This window comes from Theropithecus gelada, chromosome 17, assembly GCF_003255815.1.
Source record: "Theropithecus gelada isolate Dixy chromosome 17, Tgel_1.0, whole genome shotgun sequence".
NCBI lineage: Eukaryota > Metazoa > Chordata > Mammalia > Primates > Cercopithecidae > Theropithecus > Theropithecus gelada.
In genome coordinates, this window is record NC_037685.1 from 60,040,841 (window position 1) to 60,068,523 (window position 27,683).

The 27,683-nt window shown below is 36.3% G+C and overlaps 1 protein-coding gene across 1 annotated transcript in view; it reads left to right on the forward strand.

The window, feature by feature from the left end:
* Nucleotides 1–27,683, forward strand: part of PAN3 (poly(A) specific ribonuclease subunit PAN3) — a 162,058-nt gene that overhangs the window by 100,847 nt on the left and 33,528 nt on the right. The window contains exons 7-9 of the mRNA XM_025364660.1: nt 15,270–15,517; nt 20,268–20,372; nt 21,211–21,268. Of these exons, the coding sequence (XP_025220445.1) occupies nt 15,270–15,517; nt 20,268–20,372; nt 21,211–21,268 (411 nt within the window). The remainder of the gene's footprint in view (nt 1–15,269; nt 15,518–20,267; nt 20,373–21,210; nt 21,269–27,683) is intronic.

Genomic DNA, 27,683 nt, shown 5'->3' on the forward strand with positions numbered 1-27,683 from the left:
GCTTGGGAATTTTTTTGACTAGGTTCTTAGCCTCAATTGCAAATAACGCTATGACATTCAAACTTTAATTGCAATAGTAATTCTGCTGAAATACCTTCCTTAAACTCAGTTTCTTCTGCTGCTTAGAAGAGCCAGTGATAGAAATGGTGTAAGGAACAAAGCTTGTCTCTGAAGCACTGAAATAACAAGTGTTGGTGGCAGGGGTGGGGGTTGTGAGGGAGGCTTCGTTGAACTCAACTTTGGATAATTTATTTCTACTCTTTGAATCATCAGGAAAGTCAAAGAAGAGACTTTATTAATTCTTAACATGTTTAGGACTCAGAATTTGGGGATATAAACATAGTATCTGTTTTGGGCTATAACTATGTATTCTTTAATTTTGGGGGGGGTGATTTGGGGAATTTGGTTAAAAATGAATAAAGAAGTATTTGTAGTAGTGCATTTTTTTGTATTTTGATTATGATTGTATAAGTTCCTTAGTATGATTTTTCTCATGGCAGAAGCCCCAGATATTGGCCTTGTTATTAAGAAGATAATGCTTCCCATGTTCTCAAGTCATCTATCTGTTCAAGATGACATATGTTTTATTTCTAATCTGAATCATTATCTTCAATGTAGTTAGACATGACAATTTATTATTGAAGATTTAGTTTGGTTATTGGAACTTCATTAAAACTATTTGTGTAACCTAGGTTTACTCAGATTGCATTGACCTAGAAAAAGTAACACATATTAGAGTAATAAGACTGTCAGAAGAATGTCCTTCACCCCAGATGCCTTTACATTCCTCTGTTTCTCTCATAGTGTCTAGTGGGTTGTTTCATGTTTGTTTTTATTGACTGACATACACGCTGCTTGATAGCATGATCATTTACTTTTCCTCTGCCCCCAGCTTTTTGTTATACTGAGTACTTCCATGATGGCCTTTGTTATTCCAGACAATTTGATAATGATAGCTATTGCTGTATTTAGCATCTTGGTTGTTGGTACCAAGGAAAGAGGAGATCTTCACCTCTATATCCATTTCTTTTCAACAAAATTATATTTTGAATAATTTCCCATCTACACAGTTTGCCATTTACATGTGTAGATGGGAATACAGAGAGGATTAAGGCACAGTTCTTCCCCATAGAACAGCTGAATCACATGTGGTATTTGCAGCAAAAAGAAGAACAAAGTGATGGGAATAATTTTTAGATATGGGTGTCAAGAAAATCTTCATCAAGTAAGAAGATATTTCAGAAGGTTGAACTAGAATTTACTGTGCGGTTGAGGTTTAGAGTATTTGGTGTTGGCAAGTACAGTTGTTGATGATGTATGAGAGAAGGGAGAAGCTTTTTTGATGTGTGGGTACATGAAGCATCATGGTGTCTTCAGAGAAGCTGTATTAATCTTTAGAGAATTTGAAAAGAATCCTCATTACAATATTGTCTTTCAGTCTCTGAACACGGAGGGGTTCTCCCTCTCCAGCTGTTTCCAGGTTGTCTTTAATGTCTTTCCACAAAGTTTTGTAATTACTCATGTTTAGGTCTTATACATATTTTGTTAGATTTATTTTGTATCTTTATACAGGATGCTTTGTAGTACTCACTGGTATCATAATTGGTGTCTTTAAAAGAATCTTTTAAATGGATTATTTCTGGTGTTTAGATATGTGATACACTTTTGTATTTGGTCACCCTGATAAACTTTTATTGCGTGTATTTTATAGATTCTTGTATTTGGACGATGGCAAACAATAATAGGTTTATTTCTTCCCTTCCAGCCTTTTTTCCAGCTATCTTGTGTTGGCTAGGGCCTTTAGTATAATGTTATAGAGAAGTGCTCATAGTTGATATTTTTGTCTTGTTACTGATTTTACAAAGAATGTTTTTAATATTTCCCTGTTTAGGATGATCTTCACTCTGGAATCTCAGACGCGCTTGATTTGTATACACTTTTTAACTTTTCTGGTTGAAGCAAATGTTTCCTCCAGATTTTACTGGAATGGATTTAAAACCTTGACACTAATTCATGAGGCCTTTATTCAGTGACTCTTATAGGCCAAAAACATAAGCGAGACAAGAATTTTCACTTTTATGGAATTCAGTTTTTATTTTTCATTTGTGTCTGTCTTCGTTTGAATTACTTACACTTTGAATTATTTACCATTATCATAATGAAAATGTTTTAATGGGTAGGTGTTGCTACATTGACTTAAAAAGATACCAGAAGTCTACGACAGTGTTTATATTCCACATACCCTTTTAATAATGGTCTAATTAAACTTATTTTTATCTATGCCAGTCTGAGAAGAGGCCAACAGTGAGCCACTTTTCATTTGTATCTCTTTAGTTCTTGGTTCTTTTTTTTTTTTTTTGAGACAGAGTTTTGCTGTCACCCAGGCTGGAGTGCAGTGGTGCGATCTCGGCTCACTGTAAACTCCGCCTCCCAGATTCCAGCGATTCTCCTGCCTCAGCCTCCTGACTGGCTGGGATCACAGGTGCGTGCCACCATGCCCAGCTAACTTTTGTATTTTTAGTAGGGACGGGATTTCACCATGTTGGTCAGGCTGGTCTCGGACTCCTGACCTCGTGATCTGTCCGCCTTGGCCTCCCAAAGTGCTGGGATTACAGGCGTGAGCTACCGCGCCCAGCGTAATTCTTTCTTTAAAACATGAAATCTTTTGGAAAAGATGCATCTTTTTAATTAGCACCAGACGTGAGCATCTTTTTATGTTTGAGGTATTTTTCTTTTCTGCCAACTGGCTAGTTGTATAACTTGTTCATTTTTCACTGCTTACTTTCTGTTTATGATTTTAAGAACTATATGTTAAACAGACTAGCCCTTTATTAAGTGTTGCAGATATCTTTTTTTGTTCTGCAGCAATTTTTGTCAATTTTTGTCTCTTGAAGAAGTTAAATTGATGAACATTTTATTTTTTGACCTTTGAATTTTGTTTCTTCGTAACAGCATATTTTTAAAAATAGTTCTTTTATTTTAAACTCTTAAATATTTAATCTGAATATTCATGTAAAATTTATGTGGGTGTAATGAATGAAAGGGAAATTCACTTTTTTGATTTTATCTATATAACCATTTGTTTGTTTATTCACTTCATTGTTTAGTGATAGCAAGTTGTTACATCTGATTATTGGACAGGTCATCTCCTCCCTTGAAGTCTGAGGTACAGCCTTTATGTTATACTTATTTTATATATATATATATTTTTATATACATTTATATATATATTTATATATATATATTTGAGATCGGTTTTGGTGTCCTGTTCTTTTGCACTGTTCATATGAGCCTCTATCAAACATCTATCTTCGTTACTGTAGGTTTGATCATTTTTCAGTGTCTAATGGTGTTATGGCCCACTTTTTTCTTCTTAATTTTTTATCTTTTGTTTTTTTCTTTTAAATTTTCTTCAATTTCATCCTTAATTGTTTTTCTTTTCTTCAGTAATTTTTTTTTCCTGGCTATTCTTGATGCTTTTTTCCTCCCACATAGATATAATTAGCTTGGCTAATATTTTTATTTTATTTTATTTATTTTATTTTATTTTATTTTTGAGATGGAGTCTCACTCTGTCGCCCAGGCTAGAGTGCAATGGCGCTATCTTGGCTCACTGCAATGTCCGCCTCCCGGGTTCAAGCGATTCTCCTGCTTCAGCCTCCTTAGTAGCTGGGATTACAGGCACGTGCCACCACACCCGGCTAATTTTTGCATTTTTAGTTGAGACAGGGTTTCACCATGTTGGTGAGACTGGTCTTGAACTCCTGACCTCATGATCCGCCCACCTCAGCCTCCCAAAGTGCTGGGATTACAGGCGTGAGCCCGGCCAGCTTGGCTAATATTTTTAAATCCTGTTGGTATTTTTATTGAGCTAGCATCATAATTTTAGATTATTTTAGGGTAGAAGTGACATCTTTATAACAAATAAGTATGGGTGTTTATTCCCGTTTGTTTAAGTAATCCGTTATTTCTGTCAGTAGGTTTTTGTGTTTTCTTCATAGGGGTCTTACACAGTTCTAGTTGTTTGTATCTACAGATTTTATCTTTTTTGTTGCTGCTAGTAAATGTAAATGGGTTCCTTTTTTTTTTTTTAAACATTGTATTTCATTGTCCCACCAACACCCCTCTCACATTTGGTTAATAGTTTTCTTGGTCCTTTTGATCCCTCTACCATACCCCTAGGCAGTGATTTGAATATTAATTTTTTAATTGAGATATAATTCACATACCATAAAATCAATCCTTTTAAAGTATGTAATTCAGTAGGTTTTAATATATCAAAAGATCATGAAACCATTACCATTCAAATTCCATAGCATTTTCATTGCCCCAAAAGGAAACTTAGTATCTGTTAACTGACACTTCTCATTTTTCTCTTTCTTCATTCCCTGAAAACCACTAATCTATTTTCTGACGTTTTATAGATTTGCCTATTCTGGACATTTCATATAAATAGAATCATATAATATGTGACTTTTTTATGTCTAGCCTCTTTGAGCTAATGTTTTCAAGGTTCATCCATGTTGTAGTATATGTCAGTATTTCCTTCCTTTTTATTGGTGAATAATGTTCTATTATGTAGATATATCATGTTTTGTTTACCACTTATCCATTGGTAGACATTTGGGTTATTTCCACTTTTTGGTAATTACGCATAATGCTACTATGAGCATTCATGTACAAGTTTTTGTGCGAACCTATGTTTTTAGTGCTCTTCGGTAATACACAATTCGGAACACAATTCCACTGCTAGGGTCATAGCAATTGATTATAGCCATCCTAGTGTGTATGAAACAGTGTATTATTGGGGTTTTGATTTCTGTGTCCCTAATGACTAAAGATTTTGAGGAGTTTTCCATGTGCTTATCGGTCATTTGTATGTGTTCTTCGGAAGAAATGTCTATTCAAATCCTTTGCCCTGTTTTAAATTTACTTGTTTGATTCTTTTAAATCATTGTGTGGTTTTTATATTCTTCTTCATACTAGACCTGTTTTTTTTTCAATTGATACATAATAGCTGTACATAATTTGCCGGTATGTGTGTTATTTTGATACATGCATACAATGATCAAATCAGAGAAATTGGGATAGCCATTACCTCAAACATTTGTATTGGGAATATTTCACTTCTTCTAGCTATTTTGAATTATACAACAAATTGTTAACTGTAGTCACCTGCTATACTATTGAACCCTAAATCTTATTCCTTCTAAACGTATTTTTGTACCCGTTAACTAACCTCTTCAGTCCCCCACCCACCAATACTTCCCAACTTCTGGTAACCACCAGTTTACTTTCTATCTCTATGAGATCTACTGTCTAAGCTCCTGCGTATGAGCAAGAACATGCAGTGTTTATTTTTCTGTTCCTGGCCTTATTTCACTTAACATAATGATCTCCGGTACCATCTATATTGCTGAAAATGACAGGATGTCATTTTTTTTTTATGACCGAAGAATATTTTGTTGTATGCATGTATCACATGTTCTTTATTCATTCATCCATTAATGGACACTTCAGTTGACTCTCTATCTTGGCTATTGTGAATAGTCCTGCAATAAACGTGGGAATGTAGATATCTCTTCTACATGCTGACTTCTTTTCTTTGTATAAACCCAGCATTGGGATTGCTGGATCATATGGCAGTTCTGTTTTTAGTTTTTTTGAGGAAACTGCATATTGTTTTCCATAGTAGCTGTACTCGTTTTCATTCCCATCAATAGTATACCGATGTTCTCCTTTCTCCATATCCTCAGCAGTATTCATTATTTTTGTCTTTTTGATAAAAGCCACTTCAACTGGGGTAATATGATCTCATTGTGGTTTTGATTTCCTTTTCCCTGATGATTAATAATGCTGGACTTTTTTCATATAACTTGGTCATTTGTATGTCTTTTTTTGAGAAATGTCTGTCCTGATCTTTTGCCTATTTTAAAATCAGACTATTTGGATATATTTATTTATTTATTTTTGCTATTGAGATGTTTGAGTTCTTTATACTAATCATTAATTTCCTGATGAAGGGATAGTGTGCATATATATTCTCTCATTCTGCAGATTGTCTTCACTTTGTTGATTGTTTCCTGTGCTGTGCAGATACTTTTTAGTCTAATATAGCCCCATTTGTCTATTTTTGCTTTTGTTGCCTATGCTTTTGAGATCTTACCCAAAATATCTTTGCCCAGATTAATGTCCTGAAGGGTTTTCCCAGTGTTTTTATCCTAATAGTTTCAAGCCTTAAATTTAAGTCTTTAATCCATTTTGATTTGACCTTTGCATATGGTAAGAGAAAGGAACATAACTTCATTCTCTGCATGTAGTTATCCAGTTTCCCAAACACCATTTATTGAAGAGACTGTCTTTTCCCCAATATGTGTTCTTAGCACCTTTCTGGAAAATTAGTTGCCTATAAATATGTGAATTTATTTCAAGTTCCCTGTTCTGTTCCATTGGTGTGTGTGTCTGCTTTTATGCAGGTACCGTACTGTTTCGGTTACTGTGACTTTGTAACATATTTTGAAGCAAGTAGTAGATGTTTCGTGCTTTGTTAGTTTTGCTCAGAATGCTTTGGCTGTTAAGATTTTTGTAGTTTCATATGAATTTTGGATTGTTTTTTCTATTTATGCAAAGAATGTCCTTGATATTTTGATAGATTGTGTTGAATCTGTCGATTGCTTTGGGTAGTAGTAACATTTTAACAATATTAATTCTTCCAATTCATGAGCATGGCATATCTTTCACTCTTTTTGTGTCCTCTTCAGTTTCTTTCGTCAGTGTTTTATAGTTTTGCTTATAGGGATCTTTCACTTCTTTGGTTAAATTTATTCCTAGATATTTTATATTTTTTGTAGCTATTGTAAATGGGATTGCTTTCTTGATCTCTTCTTCAGGTTGTTCACTGTTGGCATATATAAATGATACTGGTTTTTTTAAGTTGGTTTCCTGAAACTTTTACTAAGTTTGTTTATCACTTTTGACAGTTTTTGGGTGGAGTCTTTTGGTGTTTCTAAATCTAATACCATGTTGTCTACAAACAAGGATGATTAGATTTAGATTTTTCCTTTCTAATCTGGTTACCTTTGTTTTTTTCTCTTGCCTAATTGCTGTGGCTAGGACTTCCAGTACTATATTGAATAAAAGTGATGAAAATGGGCATCCTTGTCTTGTTCCAGATCTTAGAGGAAAGGCTTTTTTTTTTTTTTTTTTTTTTTAAGACGGGGTCTCACTCTGTCACTCAGACTGGAGTTCAGTGGTACAATCTTGGCTCACTGCAACCTCCACCTCCTGGGCTCAAGCAATCCTCCCACCTGAGCCTCCTCCTGAGTAGCTGGGACTACAGGTGCACACCACCATGCCCTAATTTTTTGAATTTTAGTAGAGATGGAGTTTTGCCATGTTGTTCAGGCTGGTTTCAAATTCCTGAGGTCAAACGATCTTCCTGTCTTGGCGTCCCAAAGTGCTGGGCTTTTAATTGTTCTCATTCAATGTGGTGTTAGCTGTGGGTTTGTCATATATTAACTTTTATTGTTTTGATGTAAGTTTCTTTTTTACCCAGTTTGTTGTGAGTTTTTATCATAAAGGGATGTTAAATATTGTCAAATATTTTTTCAACATCTATTGAACTGACCATCACATGTTAGACCTTTATTAAATATATGATTTGCAAATATTTTCTCCTATTTTGTGAGTTGCCTTTTCACTTTCTTGATAGTTTCCTATGAGTTACAAAAAGTTTTAAATTTTGATGAAGCCTGATTAAAAAAATGTTTTTGGTTGCTTGTGCTTTATTTGTCCTATCTTTTATTTATTTATTTGTTTGTTATTTATTTCTTGCATCTGCTCCACTGGCAGTATTTGTCATATCTTAAGCAACCATTTCTCGACTAAAAGTCACAATGGTTTATACCTATGTTTTTTTTTGTTGTGTTTTGTACATTTAGGTTTTTGACTCATTTTGAAGTAATTTTTGTGTATGGTATGAAATTAGGTGTTGGATATTACATATTATGTTTCTGTTTCACATGGTCACCACTAGATTTTTACTGTTCATTCTTTAAGTATGGAATTGTTGAAGAGATGGGCAGTAAAAATATTAATACAAGATTTTTATTTATTTTTTTTGAGATGAAGTCTCTCTCTGTTGCCTAGGCTGGAGTATAGTGGTGTGACCTCGGCTCACCGGAACCTTCGCCTCCTGGGTTCAAATGATTCTCCTGCGTCAGCCTCCCGAGTAGCTGGGACTACAGGTGCCTGCCACCACGCCTGGCTAATTTTTTGTATTTTTAGTAGAGATGGGGTTTCACCATGTTGGCCATTCTGGTCTCGAACTCCTGACCTCAAGTGATCTACCCGCCTTAGCCTGCCAAAGTGCAGGCATTACAGGCGTGAGCCACCGCGCCTGGCCAATACAAGAATTTTTAGTGACTTTGAGCCTTCCTGTCCCCCTTCAGTGTTTTAGTTGTCTAGAATTTTAGTTATACTTTGACTTTTATTATTCTTTTACTGTTAGTGCTTATTCAGATTTTCTCACATATTCTGACATTCCGTGCCTTTTAAGGGGGGAATTTCCTTTTTAGTGAAGGTGATCGTTTAATAGTTCTTTCACCATGGAGATGCGAGTGACAAACCTTAAACGTGTCTTTCTCTCTTCATTTGTAGGTTGTATATAAATTTCAAGTAGACAGTTATCTTTTCTCCTTTGAAAATTTCATTGTTTAGTGTTGCTGATACAGTTAGCGTATTTTTCTTTCGTTAGATCATTTGTCTCTTTTCTGGTAGCTTTTAAGATTTTCTCTTTGTCTTTCACATGCTACATTTTTGCGTAATTGGTAGAAAGGACTTATTTTACTCAGAACTTTTTTTTTAAACAGCATCTGTCTGTCACCCAGGCCTGAGTGCAGTGGCACAATCATAGCTCACTTCACCCTCTTCCTCCCTGGGCTCCAGCAATCCTTCCACCTCAGCCTCTTGAGTAGCTGGGACTACAGAGGCATACCATGTCTGGTTTATTTTTATTTTATTTTAGTTTATTTTAGTTTAGTTTAGTTTAGTCTAGTCTAGTCTAGTCTAGTCTAGTTTAGTTTAGTTTAGTTTTTGAGATGGAGTTTCACTCTTGTCATCCAGGCTGGAACAGTGGTGTGACCCCTGCTCACTGCAACCTCTGCCTTGCGGGTTCAGGTGATTCTCCTGCCTCAGCCTCCCAAGTAGCTGGCATTACAGACATATGCCACCATGTTTGGCTAATTTTTATATTTTTAGTTGAGACGGGGGTTCACCATGTTGGCCAGGCTGGTCTCGAACTCCTGACCTCAGGTGATCCACCTGCCTCGGCCTCCCAAAGTGTTAGAATTACAGGCGTGAGCCACCGTACCTGGCCTAATTTTTTATATTTTTTGTAGAGACGGGGTTTCACCATGTTGCCCAGACCGGCCTCTAATGCCTCGCCTCAAGCAATTCTCCTGCCTCAGCCTCCCAAAATGCTGGGATCACAGGGCTCAGCTACCACACCCAGCCTCTGCTGAGAACTCTTACTTAGGACTTCTTGAATGAGGAGTTATGTGCAAAGGAGTTATGTGCTGAGTTCTAGAAAATCACAAATCTTTTTTTTTTTTTTTTTTTTCAAATGTTGCTTCTCCAGTATTCTTCTTCTCCTGGATATTTACATTTTCATTATTTTGTATCTAGGTAATTTTCCAAGTTTTATTTCTAGGTAATTTCCTCAGATCTTTATTTATTGTTTCCCTCTTTGATTTATCTACTTTAATTTATTGTTTCCCTCTTTGATTTATGTACTTTACTATTTAATGCATCTTTTGATGGTTTTTTTCCCTTTAATTTTAATGCTTATATTTTCACTCTTAGCCAGTGCGCTCTGTTTTGGAAGAACAAACACCTTATTCTTTTGTGATGTTTGTCACTTCTTTCATATTCTTAATCACCTCAGTAGTAATTATATTTTATAATCTGTTTTATATGGTTCTGTTACGTGGACTCTTTCTTCTTGGGTTGTTAATTCTCAAGTATGTTGTACGTGTTGGTTCTTACGAGTTCTTTTAAGTGGGATTATTTTCTGGGGAAGGTTCTTACATGTTGTCATTTTGTGAAAGTATTCATCAAAATAGTTTGGTGTTTGCTTCAGCAAGGTGTCTGAAGAGGTTTTCCAAAGCAAGTTGAGTATTGTGTTGATTTGTCGGGATTCTGTAGCATGGAATCTCATGAGGATTTTCTCTCTTGTACTTATGCATAGAACAGGCATGTGGTTTCCATTTCTCTTAAGACATCACCTCGGTCCTCCAACCTTCCCCTTTTTTCTCCATTGCTGTTCCATAAACAGGCTTCCCTTTTGGTTCTATGAGCTGATAGAAATGGTTTTGTCCTATATTTACTGCATTTCCAGAGTCCTGGTTTTACACAGGGGTTTTAGTTTCATTTTCTGTATTCTATGGGCTCATGGCCACTTTTCATCTACCCTTGTGGGCCTTAGAAACTCAGCTGTAGAGACTGTATCTGACCTAGCTTATAATTCCCCAAACTCCACAACATAAGCTCCTGACTTCAGATTCTGCTTTAGTTTCTTGCTTTGGGGGTTTTAATTTATTTTTTATTATTTATTTATTTATTTACTTTTTGAGACAGAGTTTTATTCTGTTGCCCAGGCTGGAGTATGATGGTGCAATCTCGGCTCACGGCAACTTCCACCTTCCAGGTTCAAGTGATTCTCCTGCCTCGGCCTTCTGAGTAGCTGGGATTACAGATGCACATCAACACACCCAGCTAATTTTTGTACTTTTAGTAGAGATGGGGTTCGCTATGTTGGCCAGGCTGTTTTGAACTCCTGACCTCAGGTGGTCTGCCCGCCTCGGCCTCCCAAAGTGCTGGGATTATACATCTGAGCCACTGTGACTGGCCCTTTTTTTTTTTTTTTTTTTTAAATCAGGTATATTTTAAACGCTGGGGTGTTGTGTTTTATCTCACAGTTCTGTGCATTCGTAACATTGGTAGGGGTTGAGGGAGAGTGTCCATGTTAGTTTAGTCTCTCATTTTCCAGAAATAATATTGTACTGACTGGTTGGTTGTATTTAGGAAGGGTGCTGATTTGGTATGTATTAATTTTCTATCATTTACTCTAATAATTCTGTAATTATTTTCAGGAGTTTTTTATGTTGTTTGTCTTAGGTTTTCCAGAAATAGAATTGTGTCATCCAAAAAAACAGTGATGCTTTGCCTTTATAAATTAGCCTTGAAGTTTTTTATCTCATTTCTTTATTTTGTCAGTTCCGGTTAATTTCTCCAGTGGACATTCCTATATTGTTCCTTACTTTTATTTGAATTGGGTACTTTTGAGAATAATTTTTCAAATGCCCTAAAGCAGTTAATTTATCATATATTACTTTTAAATATCTCAGTTTGCATATTCACTTTAGAAGTTATAGTGTAATTATTCTATACTAATGTCATCAGAATGTCATTTCAAGAGTAAATGACAAGAAGTAATACAAAAAATGAAATACAAAAGTGAAATATTCTTAATTTAGAATATTTAAAATATAAATTTTCATTCTTCTAGGTTGTTTCTTATGCTGATCTTCTATGTATTATTATATTTGCTTTGGTATTCTGTTGATTGAGTGTCAGTTAATATCAGGGTGTTTCAATAACCATTGGTAGCCCTTTCCCTGCTGCATGTGGAAAGATTGAAATTACATGAGAATATGTGTGAAACATGAAATTTCTAATGAAGAAGAAACTTCTATTATGGTTTGTCTGATGTACCTCATTATTAAAATAAGACCTTTAGTTTTATTATATCAAATTGTTTCCTCAAACCCTTTTAGCATAAGATTCCTGTGGTTAAATATTAAATAATGTGCAATGGAAGATGCCATTTTAAATTAAGAATTCTTAACTTTCAGTCACATTTTCTTAATTTGAGCAGAATCTGTTCATTTTAATTCAGCATCCTATTTTAAACTACTTGTTCCTGTAGTGTGATTCTATTCTTTCTTGCTGTTTATAATTTAGTACTGTATATAGGCACTTAAGAATGAGCATCTTGTTAGTATTGTCTTCATAATACTAAATACAGAATACCTCTCTCCAAGCAGATGTGTAGATATTTTACTCAGTTCTTTAACACACTTGTAAAATATACAGGTGACAAAAAGCTGTGCCTTTTGTGATTAGATTAGGTATTTTAGTAATTTAGTTTTTAATTTCCTATGCAATTTAAATATCCTATTATCCTTATGGGGGGGTGATACTTACTGTTGTACGTGTTTTATTTTGAATGCTCTTTCTTTTCTTTTTCTTTCTTTTTTTTTTTTTTTGAGACGGAGTCTTGCTCTGTCACCCAGGCTGGAGTGCAGTGGCCGGATCTTGGCTCACTGCAAGCTCCGCCTCCCGGGTTCACGCCATTCTCCTGCCTCAGCCTCCCGAGTAGCTGGGACTACAGGCACCCGCCACCTCGCCCAGCTAGTTTTTTGTAATTTTTAGTAGAGACGGGGTTTCACCGTGTTAGCCAGGATGGTCTCGATCTCCTGACCTCGTGATCCGCCCGTCTCGGCCTCCCAAAGTGCTGGGATTACAGGCTTGAGCCACCGCGCCCGGCCTCTTTTCTTTTTCTTGTTTTCCTCTCCCCACCACCCCGCCTTAAAGAGACAGGGTCTTGCTATGTTGCCCAGATTGGAGCACAGTGGCTGTTCATGGGCGCTGTATGGCTCACGTAGCCTCAAACCCTTGGGCTCAAGCGAATCTCCTGCCTCAGCCCCCTCAGGTAGCTGGGACTACAGGCCCACACCACTGCACTCAGCTTACATTTTAAATGTATTTGAGTAACTCCAGTCAGCCTCAGCTCAGAGGTGAACTCAAATTTTATTTCTGCAGCTTTATATTAAAATAACTTCACAAAATTTAGAATTCTTAAGAGAACTCTTGATACCCTATAGTGTAAATTCTACTGTACATGAATTTCTATCTTAACTCACCTTAGATTGTTTTTATGGTCATCTCTTTCCATGTATTCAGCCTTAAAGAAAGATTCTACTTTTAGTCTCTCTTACATACCTACTTTGATGTCAGAATCTTTCCCTTCAGCCCATGCTACACATAGCTTCAGTAGTCACACTAAAGCTAGTAAAACATGTAATTGATTTCCTGTTTTTCTGAGTGTGCAAGACTTAGGAACTGGGCAACTGTATAGCATGTTGGCTGAGAGCACAGAGTTTGTAATTAAATCAACCTGAGTTTGAATCTTGATTCTTTTGTTGAATTACCTGTATTTGTCCTTACAGTAATTATTTTGATCTTTTAAGTTAGTTTCTCCTCTGTGAAATAAATATGCTATATCTGCCTCACAGGGTGGTTGTGAGGATTAAGTAGACTGATGGATGTGGAACACTTCGATTAGTGCCTGGCTCAAGAATTGTAGTTCTTTTGTGTTACTTAATGTCATAATAGTAAACAAATTTACTCATCTTTGGTTACTTGGCCAGTTTTAGTTTGGAAAGTCTTAGAGACTAGCTTTAGGAAAAGCTGTCTAAAGTGCATTTCATTTTAGACAAGTTGGAAGTTTTTATCCATTGATAATAGTCTAATATAATTTTTGCTGTATGGATTAACCTTTAATTAAATGTACAATATAGAGTTAGAAACAGAGCTCTGGAATAGTTTTTTAAAAATAAAAGGTTTATATCAATATAGTAATTTGGCTTCATAGTTTTTTTTTAAGGAGTTTGGGGTTTAATTTTCTTTTACACACATTTGAGACATAACTTGAGAATTCCTATCCTATTTTAATCTCAATGCAGTAGACATTGTGTTATAGTAGTAGGAGTACTAGATTGGGAATTCGTAGAGCTGAGTTTGAGTGTTGGCTTTGCTGTTGACTTTGCATGTATGTCCTGTGGTGTTTATAGCCCGACTTACCTCACCTACCTACTTTAGTTGCTCAGAAAACCAGAAATAATTATGTTGAGGCTCTTCAGAAAGTACAGAGGGCTATTCAGAGAAAAGAAAAGTATTACTTCAGTTCTCTGCTTATTTTTGTTCACCTACATGTTTTCAGAAAACATGTTGGTATCTTATGAATTATTAGACATTGAAACTCATATCCCTGGTAATCATAATTTTGTGACTAGAGGCATTTTTTGGTAACCCTTTTCTTGTATTGTGAGGTGGCATATTACCTCAGTGTTGAAGGTTTTTAGGCATTCACCAAATAGCCAGAAAACAGTTCCTGGGTAAGCTCTTTTTTTTTTTCAGGAAGAGTAACTGTTGCTCTGAATACCCTTTTCAGTCTGCTCAGAACTGATCACTCCATTAAGCCTTTGATTAACTCTACCTGGTTTTAATTAATTTGCATTTCATCAGCATTTATGCATGTAGTTGTAGTGCATTAGTGTATATTTGTTTTTTTTTTAAGTTATTTTATGTCTTTTACATGTGACCTGGTCTTTTTTTCTCAGCTAGCTTGGAATCTCCTGAAGGGTAAAGACAATTGTCCTTTCCCTTTCTCCAATGATAGAGGGTGCTCTGCACATAATGTTTCTTATTGGTTGTGGTGGTTCCTCTAGAACATAATGGTATCAATTGGCCTAATTTTAAATAGTACACATCTGTAGAAATTTTCAGGATATGCCTGTTTAGAGTTAATGACAAAAAGGCATCAGAACAACAGACTGCTTGATATTAAACATATGGCACTTAAGCTGCTATGTATTTCAACTTTTTTTTTTTTGCTTTTTCAAACAATTTTGTTAATTATACTTGGCTGAATGAAATCTAGTAGCTCTTCATAGATAATTTGAATTTTTAATACAGTAATATGTTTGGGGACTGCGCTATTTGTATTGTTAATGATTCTTAATAAAAAAGGAATTACGCTTTTTATAAAAGCTTTTCTTTTATAAAAGGCTTAATTTTATAAAGAGCCCCAATTCGGTTACTTCCCACCCTTCCATTAATTTATTAAATTTTTGGTCATTCTTGCTATTAAAGTTTGTGATGTAAACCTTGATATGGAGGAGACTGTTCTTACAATAAATGTGCTAACATATTTGGGAATAACTACATTTGAAAAAAGAAACTTTACATTTGCTTTAGTCAGAGCTTTTTCTACAACAAAACAAGATAAAATTATTTCCTTCATCTTGGTGCACTTAAGATCCCAAAGATGATGTTTCTTCCAAATGAATGTTTGCATTTTATTTTCCAGACTTTTTCTCTAAAACCAATTATTGCTCCATTAAGAAACATTTTTACATCTTCCTCAGGAATGTCGTTGTCTGCTGGGTCTTCCCCTCTTCATTCCCCCAAGATTACTCCACATACTTCTCCTGCTCCCAGAAGAAGAAGTCACACTCCAAATCCAGCAACTTACATGGTGCCTTCTAGTGCCTCTACATCTGTTAATAATCCTGTTTCTCAGACTCCATCTTCTGGTCAGGTGATCCAAAAGGAAACTGTTGGTGGAACGACTTACTTCTATACAGACACAACTCCAGCACCTTTGACTGGAATGGTATGTTTGCATTAAAGAGGACATTTTAGTACTCTCTTGTAACAGGTCCTTTTAGTAATGAGGTGGTCCACCCCCTCCTGCAGCTTTTTATTGTGATGCAGAAAAGTATTTCATTTTCTCACTTAGATGAGAAGTCTAGTCTCTTCTCAACTCTTCAAATTTATCTAGTTCTGCCTTACTAATAACTCTAGTTTTAGACTAATCTGGTTTAATCAGAAATTAGATTATATCCATGCTCTTACTTTAGTACTCTATGGCATGTTTTGCTTATGGGTTTACCTTGTACTAGCTGGAGTTGATGCCTGTTGACATTTGTTTTTAGGTATAGATAGTTTAACCTCTAGTAAGAAGCTAGAAAAAGTAGATGGTATGTCCTCAGTAGTTACTGGAAGCAAATCAATGATAAACCCTTATTTCAGATGAGGTGGTTATTTAACAGCTAGATCTGTGGATGGTGGAGTGACACATAGTGATAAGGGGCCTGCAGTATGGCTCTTTGCTAAGGAGGTAGAAGAGTCAGACCAAAGAGAGCCATGATTATAGATGAGGAAAGAGTTGCCAAAGTTCTGGTGATGAAGTGAGAGAAGAGTCATGAAACAGTTGGGAAGAGGTGGCCCCAGAGGAGACATGAATATGAAGACCAAGAGAGGAAGAACATGGCCAGAAAGAAAGATTTCTTATCAGAGTCAATTAGTAATGTTCCAGGACAGGGAGAAGGGACAGGAGTCAAGGGGGCGAGAACGAATGGAGAAGGAGAGGGAAGGATTCCATGTTATGTAAATTGTACCTTTTTTAGCTTCATTACTTCGTCCGTATTCAAAAATTATTTTATTTACCCTAGAAAAATAAGTAGTAGATGAAGACCTCATGAGTGAGAAAGCCAGAGTCCACTAAAACAGGGTTCCCTAATCCTTGAGCCATAGACCAGTGTTAGGAACCAGGCCTCACAGCAGGAGGTGAGCAGTGGGCAAGTAAGTGAAGTTTCATCTGTATTTACACCCACTCCCCATTGCTCTCATTACCATCTGAGCTCCTCCTTGTGTCAGATCAGCGGCAGCATTAGATTCCATAGGAACATGAACCCTGTTGTAAACTGTGCATGCCAAGGATCTAGGTTGTGTGCTCCTTATGAGAATCTAGTCCTTGATGATCTGTCACTGTTTCCCATCACGCCCAGATGGGACTGCCTAGTTGCAGGAAAACAAGCTCCCATTGATTCTATATTACGGTAAGTTGTATAATTATTTCATTATATGTTACAATGTGATAATAATAGAAATAAAGTGCACAATCAATGTAATGCATTTGAATCATGCCAAAAATATCCCTTCACCCCCACCCCCTTGTCCATGGAAAAATTGTCTTCCGCAAAATCAGTCCCTGGTGCCAAAAAGGTTGGGGATTGCTACATTAAAATAACGGAAGCTGATCTAATCTATAGACATTTGACAGTCATAGATGATAGGCTTATATGAAACATTATTTGGATTTCAATATGCTGTTTTGATCCTCAAAGTTAACTTATTTTGATTGAATTTAATATTTTACTAAGAGAATTTGAGTGAAAAGAAAGCATACTTCTTTTTTTTGTTTGCGCCACATTGTTTTTAGACTCGTGAATCTATGTACTTATGAAACTGTTTCTCCAATTGTAAAATAAGGATATTAATACCTAACTATTCTATGAGAAATAGATGTGAAAACATTTATAGAAATAGTTGTAAGTCATGTAAACTGCTTTTTAAAAATAATAAAATAGCTAACAGTTTTGTGGGCTTTTTAAAAATCAGAAATCTTTCAAACATTATCACAGAACCACTTTCCAAACAGAAGATCAAAAAAATAGGTAGGTAGAGACTTCTCTTTGTTCTTTCAAATAAGGAATCCATGAGTGTTTTAGCCTTTTTCGTTTATTATGTTTTATAATCATTTACCTTTTAATTTTATTTGTAGAAAGAAATTTAGTTTAATGTTTATGGAGGCTCTTTGGCACAAAATTACCTCCACCAATTTTATAGAGATTAAATTTACCTCCACCAGTTTTATAGAGATTAAATATGGCACATTTTAATAATGTTTTTACCCCTCACACACTATATATATATTTATTATTATTATTATTATTTATTATTATTTTTTCTTGAGATGGATTCTCCCTCTTTCACCCAGGCTGGAGGGCAGTGGTGCAATCTTTGCTCACAGCAACCTCCGCCTCCTGGGTTCAAGCATCCTCCCACCTCAGTCTCCCTAGTAGCTGGGACTACAGACGCACACCACCATGCCCGGCTAACTTTTGTATGTTTAATAGAGATGGAGTTTTACCCAGTTGGCCAGGCTGATCTCAAATTCTTGACCTCAAGTGATCCGCCCACTTTGACCTCTGAAGTGTTGGGTTTACAGGCGTGAGCCACTGTGTCCAGCCTAAACTATGCTGTTATATAAGGAAACCAACACGAGAAAAAAGAGATATTACTCTTCCTGCAGACACAGGCTAAAGGAAACCTTACAAGTATCACAAAACTGCTTCCTAGTTGAGATCTAGATCAGAGCAGTCATGTTGAGGCAGCACAAATCAGCTGAATTCGTTTTTAAAAGAGAAAAACAGTTTCATTGTTTAAAATGAAAGAATGAAGAAATAGAAAAGATATTTAAAACTGAACTTTGATTTTGTATCATGGACCAGTGAAGGAGAGACAGAGAAAAGAGTGATAAAGAGAAGAAAGGGTGGTGGGATGAGTCCAGTTGGAAGAATGAAAGACAAGAAGCTGGAAGCTGATGTAGTAACTTTATTGTAGTTTGCTTGGAAGGTAAATGTATTATTGTATCCTTCTGTTCACTTAACCTGCTGACCTAGAATGGGTTTGAATAACACTTTGTTTAGTTTGGCCACAAAATGCCTGTGAAGGGGAGAATTCTTTGGGCAGTCAGGGCAATGTTCCTTTGTTACCTCCCAATACCCAAACACCTTTAATTTCTCCTTCCTTGCTTCCAGTTGCTTTCAAAAAGTGGTGATGAACTGTTTGTATAGTTGCCGCTTAGTATCCAAGGGGGATTGATTCCAGGACTCCCACATATAGCAAAATTCCTGGGTGCTCAATTCCCTGATACAGAATGACATAGTATTTGTGTAGATCTTATACACATCCTCCTGTATACTTTAAATTATCTCTAGATTACTTATAATACCTAATGCAGTATAAGTGGTCTGCGAATAGTTGTTACACTGTATTTTTAATTTGTATTACTTCTTATTGTTGTGTTGTCATTTTTTTCCCCTGAATATTTCCTACCCATGGTTGGTCCAATCCTTGAATACAGAACCCAGGGATACAGAAGGCTGACTATGTGACATTTCTTCCAAAGAGCTACTTTTGTCTTCTCAGTGGAGCTTAAATTTTACTGTATCTGAAGAAATGTTTTCTTTCTCATTAGGTTTTTTTTTTTTTTTTTTTTTTTTTTTTTGAGACAGAGTCTTGCTCTGTCACCCAGGCTGGAGTGCAGTGGCATGATCTCGGCTCGCTGCAGCCTCCACCTCCCAGTTTCAAGCGATTCTCCTGCCTCAGTCTCCTGAGTAGCTGGGATTACAGGCGCCTGCCACTAAGCGTGGCTAACTCTTTTTTTTTTTTTTGAGATGGAGTCTCGCTCTGTCACCCAGGCTGGAATGCAGTAGTGCAATCTCGACTCACTGCAAACGAGTTTGCAGTAGTGCAAACTCGCCTCTGGGTTCAAATGATTCTGCCTCAACCTCCTGAGTAGCTGGGACTACAGGTGCGTGCCACCATACTCGGCTAATTTTTTGTATTTTTAATAGAGACAGGGTTTCACCATGTTAGCCAGGATAATTTTTGTATTTTTAGTAGGGATGGAGTTTCACCATGTTGGCCAGGCTGGCTCATTAGATTTTTAATTGATTACTGAAATATTATTTTTATTTATTTATTTATTTATTTATTTATTTGAGACGGAGTTTCGCTCTTGTTGCCCAGGCTGGAGTGCAATGGCGCGATCTCCACTCACTGCAACCTCCACCTCCCGGGTTCAAGCGATTCTCTTGCCTCAGCCTCCCAAGTAGCTGGGATTACAGGTTTGTGCCACCACACCTGGCTAATTTTGTATTTTTAGTAGAGACGGAGTTTCTCCATGTTGGTCAGGCTGGTCTCGAACTCCTGACCTCAGGTCATCCGCCCACCTCAGCCTCCCAAAGTGCTGGGATTACAGGTGTGAGCCACCGTGCCAGCTGAAATATTATTTTTAATATGAAATTCTTTCAGAAAGTATTCTATAACAGCTATTCTCTGAGGTTTTTACTTCAATATTATTTACAGCTTTAAAATGTATTAAAATTTATTGCTATCATGTAAAGATTAAAATTTTATCAAAACACTGATAAAGCTTATCGATTATGAAAAATTAGTGAGGCTGGGCATGGTGGCTCACACCTGTAATCCCAGCACTTTGGGAGGCCGAGGCAGGTGGATCACCTGAGGTCAGGAGTTCAAGATCAGCCTGGCCAATGTGGTGAAACCTTGTCTCTACAAAAATAGAAAAATTAGCTGGGCATGATGGCAGGTGCCTGTAATCCCAGCTACTCGTGAGGCTGAGGCAGGAGAATCACTTGAACCCGGGAGGCGGAGGTTGTAGTGAGCCGAGATTGCGCCACTGCACTCCAGCCTGGGCGACAGAGCAAGACACTGTCTGAAAAAAAGAAAGAAAAATAGTGATTATATTTACCCCCTTCCTACCTTTTTAGGTGTTTCCAAACTATCATATTTATCCTCCGACTGCACCTCACGTTGCTTATATGCAGCCGAAAGCAAATGCACCTTCCTTCTTCATGGCCGATGAACTCCGACAGGTATGCTTTCAGAATTCGTAGTAAGAATACTTAATGTCTCCTGTGCTTTAGTGAACAGGGGAAAGAACAGAGCTCTTTTCAAATCATATTATTTAATCAAATATGCTGTAGTAAAGCACATCGAATTTATAAGTTTTAATTAGTGTGTTTAAGGAAACCTGTCTTTTAAAAAAATTTCAAATAAATTTTGTGTTAGGATATAAAACGTAGAATAGCTATTTAAATGGTTTGCTCTTCTGTACTTCATTTTATTTCTATTGAAAAGGCTCTTTGAAGTATATAAATAATTTCAATGGTTTCTAACAGTATTCTTCTAATAGGTGTAGGTTAAAAATAAGTAGTTTGGCCCAGGAAATAACTTTTAAGAGAGCTCAATATTTTTTTAAAAGAATGTTTTACAAAAGTGTTTTGTTTAATTTTTGATAAACAACTAGTTATTTGATATGTAGAATTTCACTTTACACTCAGATTCTCAGAAATATTTTTGTTTCATAGAAGTGAGTTCTACCAGTATAGTGCTTTTTAAATTAATTATTACCAGCTTACTAGTAGACCTTGAATTTTCAGCCACAGTGTTAGTCATGTGTTTTGGGTAGCCCAGCTACCTGTGTGTAAGTGGCACAGCTACTTAAACTCAGTCTTAATTATGGGCAAGTCTAAGTCTATCTGGGCCTGGAGTTCAGACATTTTACCATGTTTAGAAATGTTGTTTCATGATTTTAATATTTAAAAAGTGCACATGCCAAAAATATTAATATTTAGGTTATTTAATTATAATAGGAAATCCAGGGTTCAGAATCTGTGTTTAAATAGAAATATACTTATTTCTGTTTCATAGGAGCTGATCAACAGACATTTAATAACAATGGCTCAGATTGATCAAGCAGATATGCCAGGTAAAATGCAAGTTGATCCTTCCTCTCTTTAAAGGCTGTTATAATTCTTATGTGGTAGTACATGTTTTATGCATTACTAAGAAGAGTTCCAGGCTGGGCGTGGTGGCTTATACCTGTAATCCCAGCAGTTTGGGAGGCTGAGGCGGAAGGATTGCTTGAGCCCAGAAGTTTGAGACTAGCCTGAGCAAAATAGTGGGAACATGTCTCTACAAAAAATAAATGAGCTAGGCGTGGTTGTGCACATTTGTAGTCCCAGCCACTCAGGAGAGACTGAGGCAGGAGGATCACTTGAGCCCTCAAGGTCAAGACTGCAGTGAGCTGGCTATAATCGTCCCACTGCACTCCAGCCTGGGTGACAGAGTGAGACCCTGTCTCAAAAAAAAAAAAAAAGAAAGAACAGCCCCAAGATACTACTGATCATCTAGTTTATTTCTGTTAATTTTACGTATGTTCATAAAAAGCGTATATAGTTTTAGAATTCATGGTGATTTACTGTGCACTAGAATATTTTTATCTCCTGAAACTTAATAAAGCATGGGTTCTTAAGCAGGAGAGGACGGTAATTATTAGTACCATTTGTGAGACTACTGTGTGCCAGACAGTATACTAATTAAATACTTTACATGTCTTACTTTATGCCTCACAAACATCCTGTGACATATTATTTCCACTTTACATATGAGGAATACTGAAGTTGGCAGGTTAAGTAACTTACCTTTAGAACCAATGGCTGGTAAATAACTGACTGATTCCAGACTTAAACCAAAGTTTTTCAGACTGTACCACGATATTTCTTAAAGCATATTAAAATATCTTTCCTTAGCTTACTCTGTATAAATGAAATATGATGTAATTTAGTAAAATTTCATAAATAATACAGTAGGAACACATTTGCCATAAAGATAATCTCAAAATGCCTGGTTGTAATCAGGAATTCAGCATAGTCTAGTGTGTGTTGTCTCTTGATTGCTAAAGAATTAAAAGAAATATGGCTGTTATTTCTTAAGATGGATCTTTCCAGGTAAGGTGGGAAGGAACTTACTTGTCATAACCTTTGAAATATTCATCTTGGAATTTTTCTTAACTGTTTAATATTGTATTTGAGGCTTTAGCCAGGTTTTGCAAAAGTTTAAAAAGAAAAAAAATGGAAGGCACAAAGACTGGAAAGGAGAAAATAGAACTGCCATCTATAAATCATGTGACTGCAGATTAGACATTATTTGAAATAACAAACTGTAGAAAATGGCTGGATATAAGATTAATACATCAGTTGCATTTCTGTAGGCCAGTACCCAGTTAACTTCAAAATATAATTAAAAGCAAATGCTGTTTAAAAATGCAATATCAGTATGTAGGAATAAATACAACAAAAGATAGGTAAGATTTCAGCAGGGGAGATTTATTCATTAAGAAGTATTAAATAATGTAAAGTGAAATTCTGTAGATTAGTAGAGATTACTCATGATTAGGAAGACAGAACAAGTAAGATGTCAATTTTTCTAAACTGACATATAGATCCAGTAGAATTCCAGTCAAAGCATAACTTCCAGTCAAATCTTTTCATGAAGTATGATAAAATGTATCAAAGAATAAAGGGCCAAGACCATCCAAGGTGCTTTGAAGAGTATGGTTGTTATTTATGTTCAGATGAAGAATTTGTTTGTGTATTAGGGAAGGAGAGGTTTGATTTGAGTCTACAGTAACTAAAACGTGATGATGACACAGGGTTAGACAGATTAATGGAACAGATTACAGAGAGCCCAGACACGTTCTGTGATAAAGGTGGCAAATCAATGGGGAAAAGAAAGCATTGGAAAAATGGTTTTTGGTTTTTTAATTAAAAAAATAAACTTTGATTGAGGCAGCATCTTGCTCTGTCACCCAGGCTGGAGTACAGTGGTGTGATCGCAGCTCACTGCAACCTCTGACTCCTGGGCTTCAGCATTCCCCCACCTCAGCCTCCCAAGTAGCTGGGGCTACAGGTGTACACCACCACACTTGGCTAATTTTTGTATATTTTGTAGAGAGGGTCTCACCATGTTGCCCAGGCTGGTCTTGAACTTCTGGACGCAAGTGCTCTACCTGCCTCAGCCTCCTGAGAGTGCTGGGATTACAGGCATGAGCCACTGTGCTTGACCACAAAAAATGGTTTTCTATATTGACAAGATAAAATTGGGTGATTATCTCAAGCCACATTAAAAAGTCAACTTCAAATAAATTAAGAACTTATATGTCTAAAACAGAACTCTAAAACTCCTATTGTAAAATATAAATGAATGTATTTTATCTACTTTTAAAATACTTTAAAAAATAAAAACTAATTTTATCTGCATTTGCAGTGATGATAAAATATTTAAAATTTTTTTGTCACATTCTCTTTCCGCTATCCATGAGTACTTTACATCATTCATCAGTACGCACACAATTTTCAACTTAAGACGTTTTCAAACAAACACCGCCCTATGTTTCTATCCCTTCATGCTTAACATTTGTTTACATTATAGTTCAACCGTTTGACACTTGATCATATAGTTTTTGGCATCATGAATTACAGTGCAGGAACATATTCATCTACTTAATTTTTTTCTTCTGTAGGAAATATTTTTTTCCTTAGAAGAAATACTTCAAATATTTCTAAACTGATGTATATATAGATTCAGTATAATTCAGAAATACTTTTATAATTATTTCTACTTTTAAGCATAAAAAATGTACATAATTGATCAACTGATGCTCTTTTACAAATATATAAAAAAGAAAACAGCTCCGGGCGCAGTGACTGACACCTGTAATCCCAGCACTTTGGGAGGCCAAGGTGAGTGGGTCACTTGAGGTCAGAAGTTTGAGACCAGCTTGGCGAACATGGTAAAACCCCATTTGTACTAAAAATACAAAAATTAGCCACGTGTGATGGCGCCCACCTGTAATTCCAGCTACTCAGGAGGCTGAGGCACAAGACTCGCTTGAATCCGGGAGGTGGAGGTTGCAGTGAGATTGTGCCACTGCGCTCCATCCTGAGTGACGGAGTGAGACTCTGTCTACAAAAAAAAGACAGAAAGAAAAATGTAAAGTAGAAGTGGTTTTAAAGTTTAGTACATAGAACCAAATTGCTTTCCAAGGGATATCAGTTAAACACCATTGATTTGTAAGTTGTAATAATTTACTAGCAACCCTATAGCAAATGAGTGCCTAATATCCTTGGGAATTGCTCTGTTCTTTGTATTTTCATAGTGTATTAGCTCTCAAAGTATGATTCCTTAACCAGAGGCCTCATTTTCATTGACTTTTAGGAACTTGTTAGAATTGTAAGTTCTTGGATCCCACTTCAGATTGTATCAGAAACTCAGGGATTGGGGCCCAGCAAACTATATTTTAACAAGGCTTTAGGTGATTGTGACAGGTGCTGACGTTTGAGAACCAGTGTTACTGCGAATTGTACTTCTTAAATGGGGACTTTACCTCTTACATGTTTTATATAAATCTGTGTTCTTTATTTTTCTCTAGGCCTCTTGAGGGTAAGAACGTATATTTCTTTAGTTTAGGTTCATTAGTACATAGTAGGTGCTCAGTATATTTTACTAATTTGAAATTAATCCTGTATTAAGTGCTCCTTAATAAATGAAATAGTTGGAAAGCAAAATTTATCATCTGACTTCCTTATGGACATAGTGTTCATTCAAATACAAACTAGGTAAATGCACAAAAGTAAATGTTACAACTGTATTCACTTGTGTGTATTCTTCCATTATATTGCTTTTATTTTATTTATTTATTTATTTATTTATTTATTTATTTAAGAGATAAGGTCTTAAATGTTGCCCAGGCTGAATTCAACTCCTGGGTTCAAGTGATTCTGCTGCCTCAGCCTCCCAAGTAGCTAGGACTGTAGTCACATGCCATGACACATGGCAGTATACTGCCTTTATTTAAGTAGAACATGCCACTTGATGACATTTTAATCATTCTACATTTGTTTTTCATTATGGCCCAAATGCCATGTAGAGATTATGACTATAGAATCAAAAAGTCCTGGGTTTGCATCCTACCTTTCTCTCTCAGCTATGCAATCCTTATTATCTTTATTTATGAAATAGGGAATTATACCTCATGGGATTGTTGTGAGAACTAAGAAATAATGAGCATAAAGTATTTGGCAAATGCAGAGGAAGGATCATTTTGAGCCTGTCTTCTGGAATTAGTTTTTTTTTTTTTTTTTTTTTCTTTTTTTTATTTAATTTATTTATTATTATTATACTTTAAGTTGTAGGGTACATGTGCATAACGTGCAGGTTTGTTACATATGTATACTTGTGCCATGTTGGTCTACTGCACCCATCAACTCGTCATTTACATCAGGTATAACTCCCAATGCAATCCCTCCCCCCTCCCCCCTCCCCATGATAGGCCCCGGTGTGTGATGTTCCCCTTCCTGAGTCCAAGTGATCTCATTGTTCAGTTCCCACCTATGAGTGAGAACATGCGGTGTTTGGTTTTCTGTTCTTGTGATAGTTTGCTAAGAATGATGGTTTCCAGCTGCATCCATGTCCCTACAAAGGACGCAAACTCATCCTTTTTTATGGCTGCATAGTATTCCATGGTGTATATGTGCCACATTTTCTTAATCCAATCTGTCACTGATGGACATTTGGGTTGATTCCAAGTCTTTGCTATTGTGAATAGTGCCGCAATAAACATACGTGTGCATGTGTCTTTATAGCAGCATAATTTATAATCCTTTGGGTATATACCCAGTAATGGGATGGCTGGGTCATATGGTACATCTAGTTCTAGATCCTTGAGGAATCGCCATACTGTTTTCCATAATGGTTGAACTAGTTTACAATCCCACCAACAGTGTAAAAGTGTTCCTATTTCTCCACATCCTCTCCAGCACCTGTTGTTTCCTGACTTTTTAATGATCGCCATTCTAACTGGTGTGAGATGGTATCTCATTGTGGTTTTGATTTGCATTTCTCTGATGGCCAGTGATGATGAGCATTTTTTCATATGTCTGTTGGCTGTATGAATGTCTTCTTTTGAGAAATGTCTGTTCATATCCTTTGCCCACTTTTTGATGGGGTTGTTTGTTTTTTTCTTGTAAATTTGTTGGAGTTCTTTGTAGGTTCTGGATATTAGCCCTTTGTCAGATGAGTAGATTGCAAAAATTTTCTCCCATTCTGTAGGTTGCCTGTTCACTCTGATGGTAGTTTCTTTTGCTGTGCAGAAGCTCTTTAGTTTAATTAGATCCCATTTGTCAATTTTAGCTTTTGCTGCTGTTGCTTTTGGTGTTTTAGACATGAAGTCTTTGCCCATGCCTATGTCCTGAATGGTACTACCTAGGTTTTCCTCTAGGATTTTTATGGTATTAGGTCTAACATTTAAGTCTCTAATCCATCTTGAATTAATTTTCGTATAAGGAGTAAGGAAAGGATCCAGTTTCAGCTTTCTACTTATGGCTAGCCAATTTTCCCAGCACCATTTATTAAATAGGGAATCCTTTCCCCATTTCTTGTTTCTCTCAGGTTTGTCAAAGATCAGATGGCTGTAGATGTGTGGTATTATTTCTGAGGACTCTGTTCTGTTCCATTGGTCTATATCTCTGTTTTGGTACCAGTACCATGCTGTTTTGGTTACTGTAGCCTTGTAGTATAGTTTGAAGTCAGGTAGCGTGATGCCTCCAGCTTTGTTCTTTTGACTTAGGATTGTCTTGGAGATGCGGGCTCTTTTTTGGTTCCATATGAACTTTAAAGCAGTTTTTTCCAATTCTGTGAAGAAACTCATTGGTAGCTTGATGGGGATGGCATTGAATCTATAAATTACCTTGGGCAGTATGGCCATTTTCACGATATTGATTCTTCCTATCCATGAGCATGGTATGTTCTTCCATTTGTTTGTGTCCTCTTTTATTTCACTGAGCAGTGGTTTGTAGTTCTCCTTGAAGAGGTCCTTTACATCCCTTGTAAGTTGGATTCCTAGGTATTTTATTCTCTTTGAAGCAATTGTGAATGGAAGTTCATTCATGATTTGGCTCTGTGTTTGTCTGTTATTGGTGTATAAGAATGCTTGTGATTTTTGCACATTAATTTTGTATCCTGAGACTTTGCTGAAGTTGCTTATCAGCTTAAGGAGATTTTGGGCTGAGACAATGGGGTTTTCTAAATATACAATCATGTCATCTGCAAACAGGGACAATTTGACTTCTTCTTTTCCTAACTGAATACCCCTGATTTCTTTCTCTTGCCTAATTGCCCTAGCCAGAACTTCCAACACTATGTTGAATAGGAGTGGTGAGAGAGGGCATCCCTGTCTTGTGCCAGTTTTCAAAGGGAATTTTTCCAGTTTTTGCCCATTCAGTATGATATTGGCTGTGGGTTTGTCATAAATAGCTCTTATTATTTTGAGGTACGTTCCATCA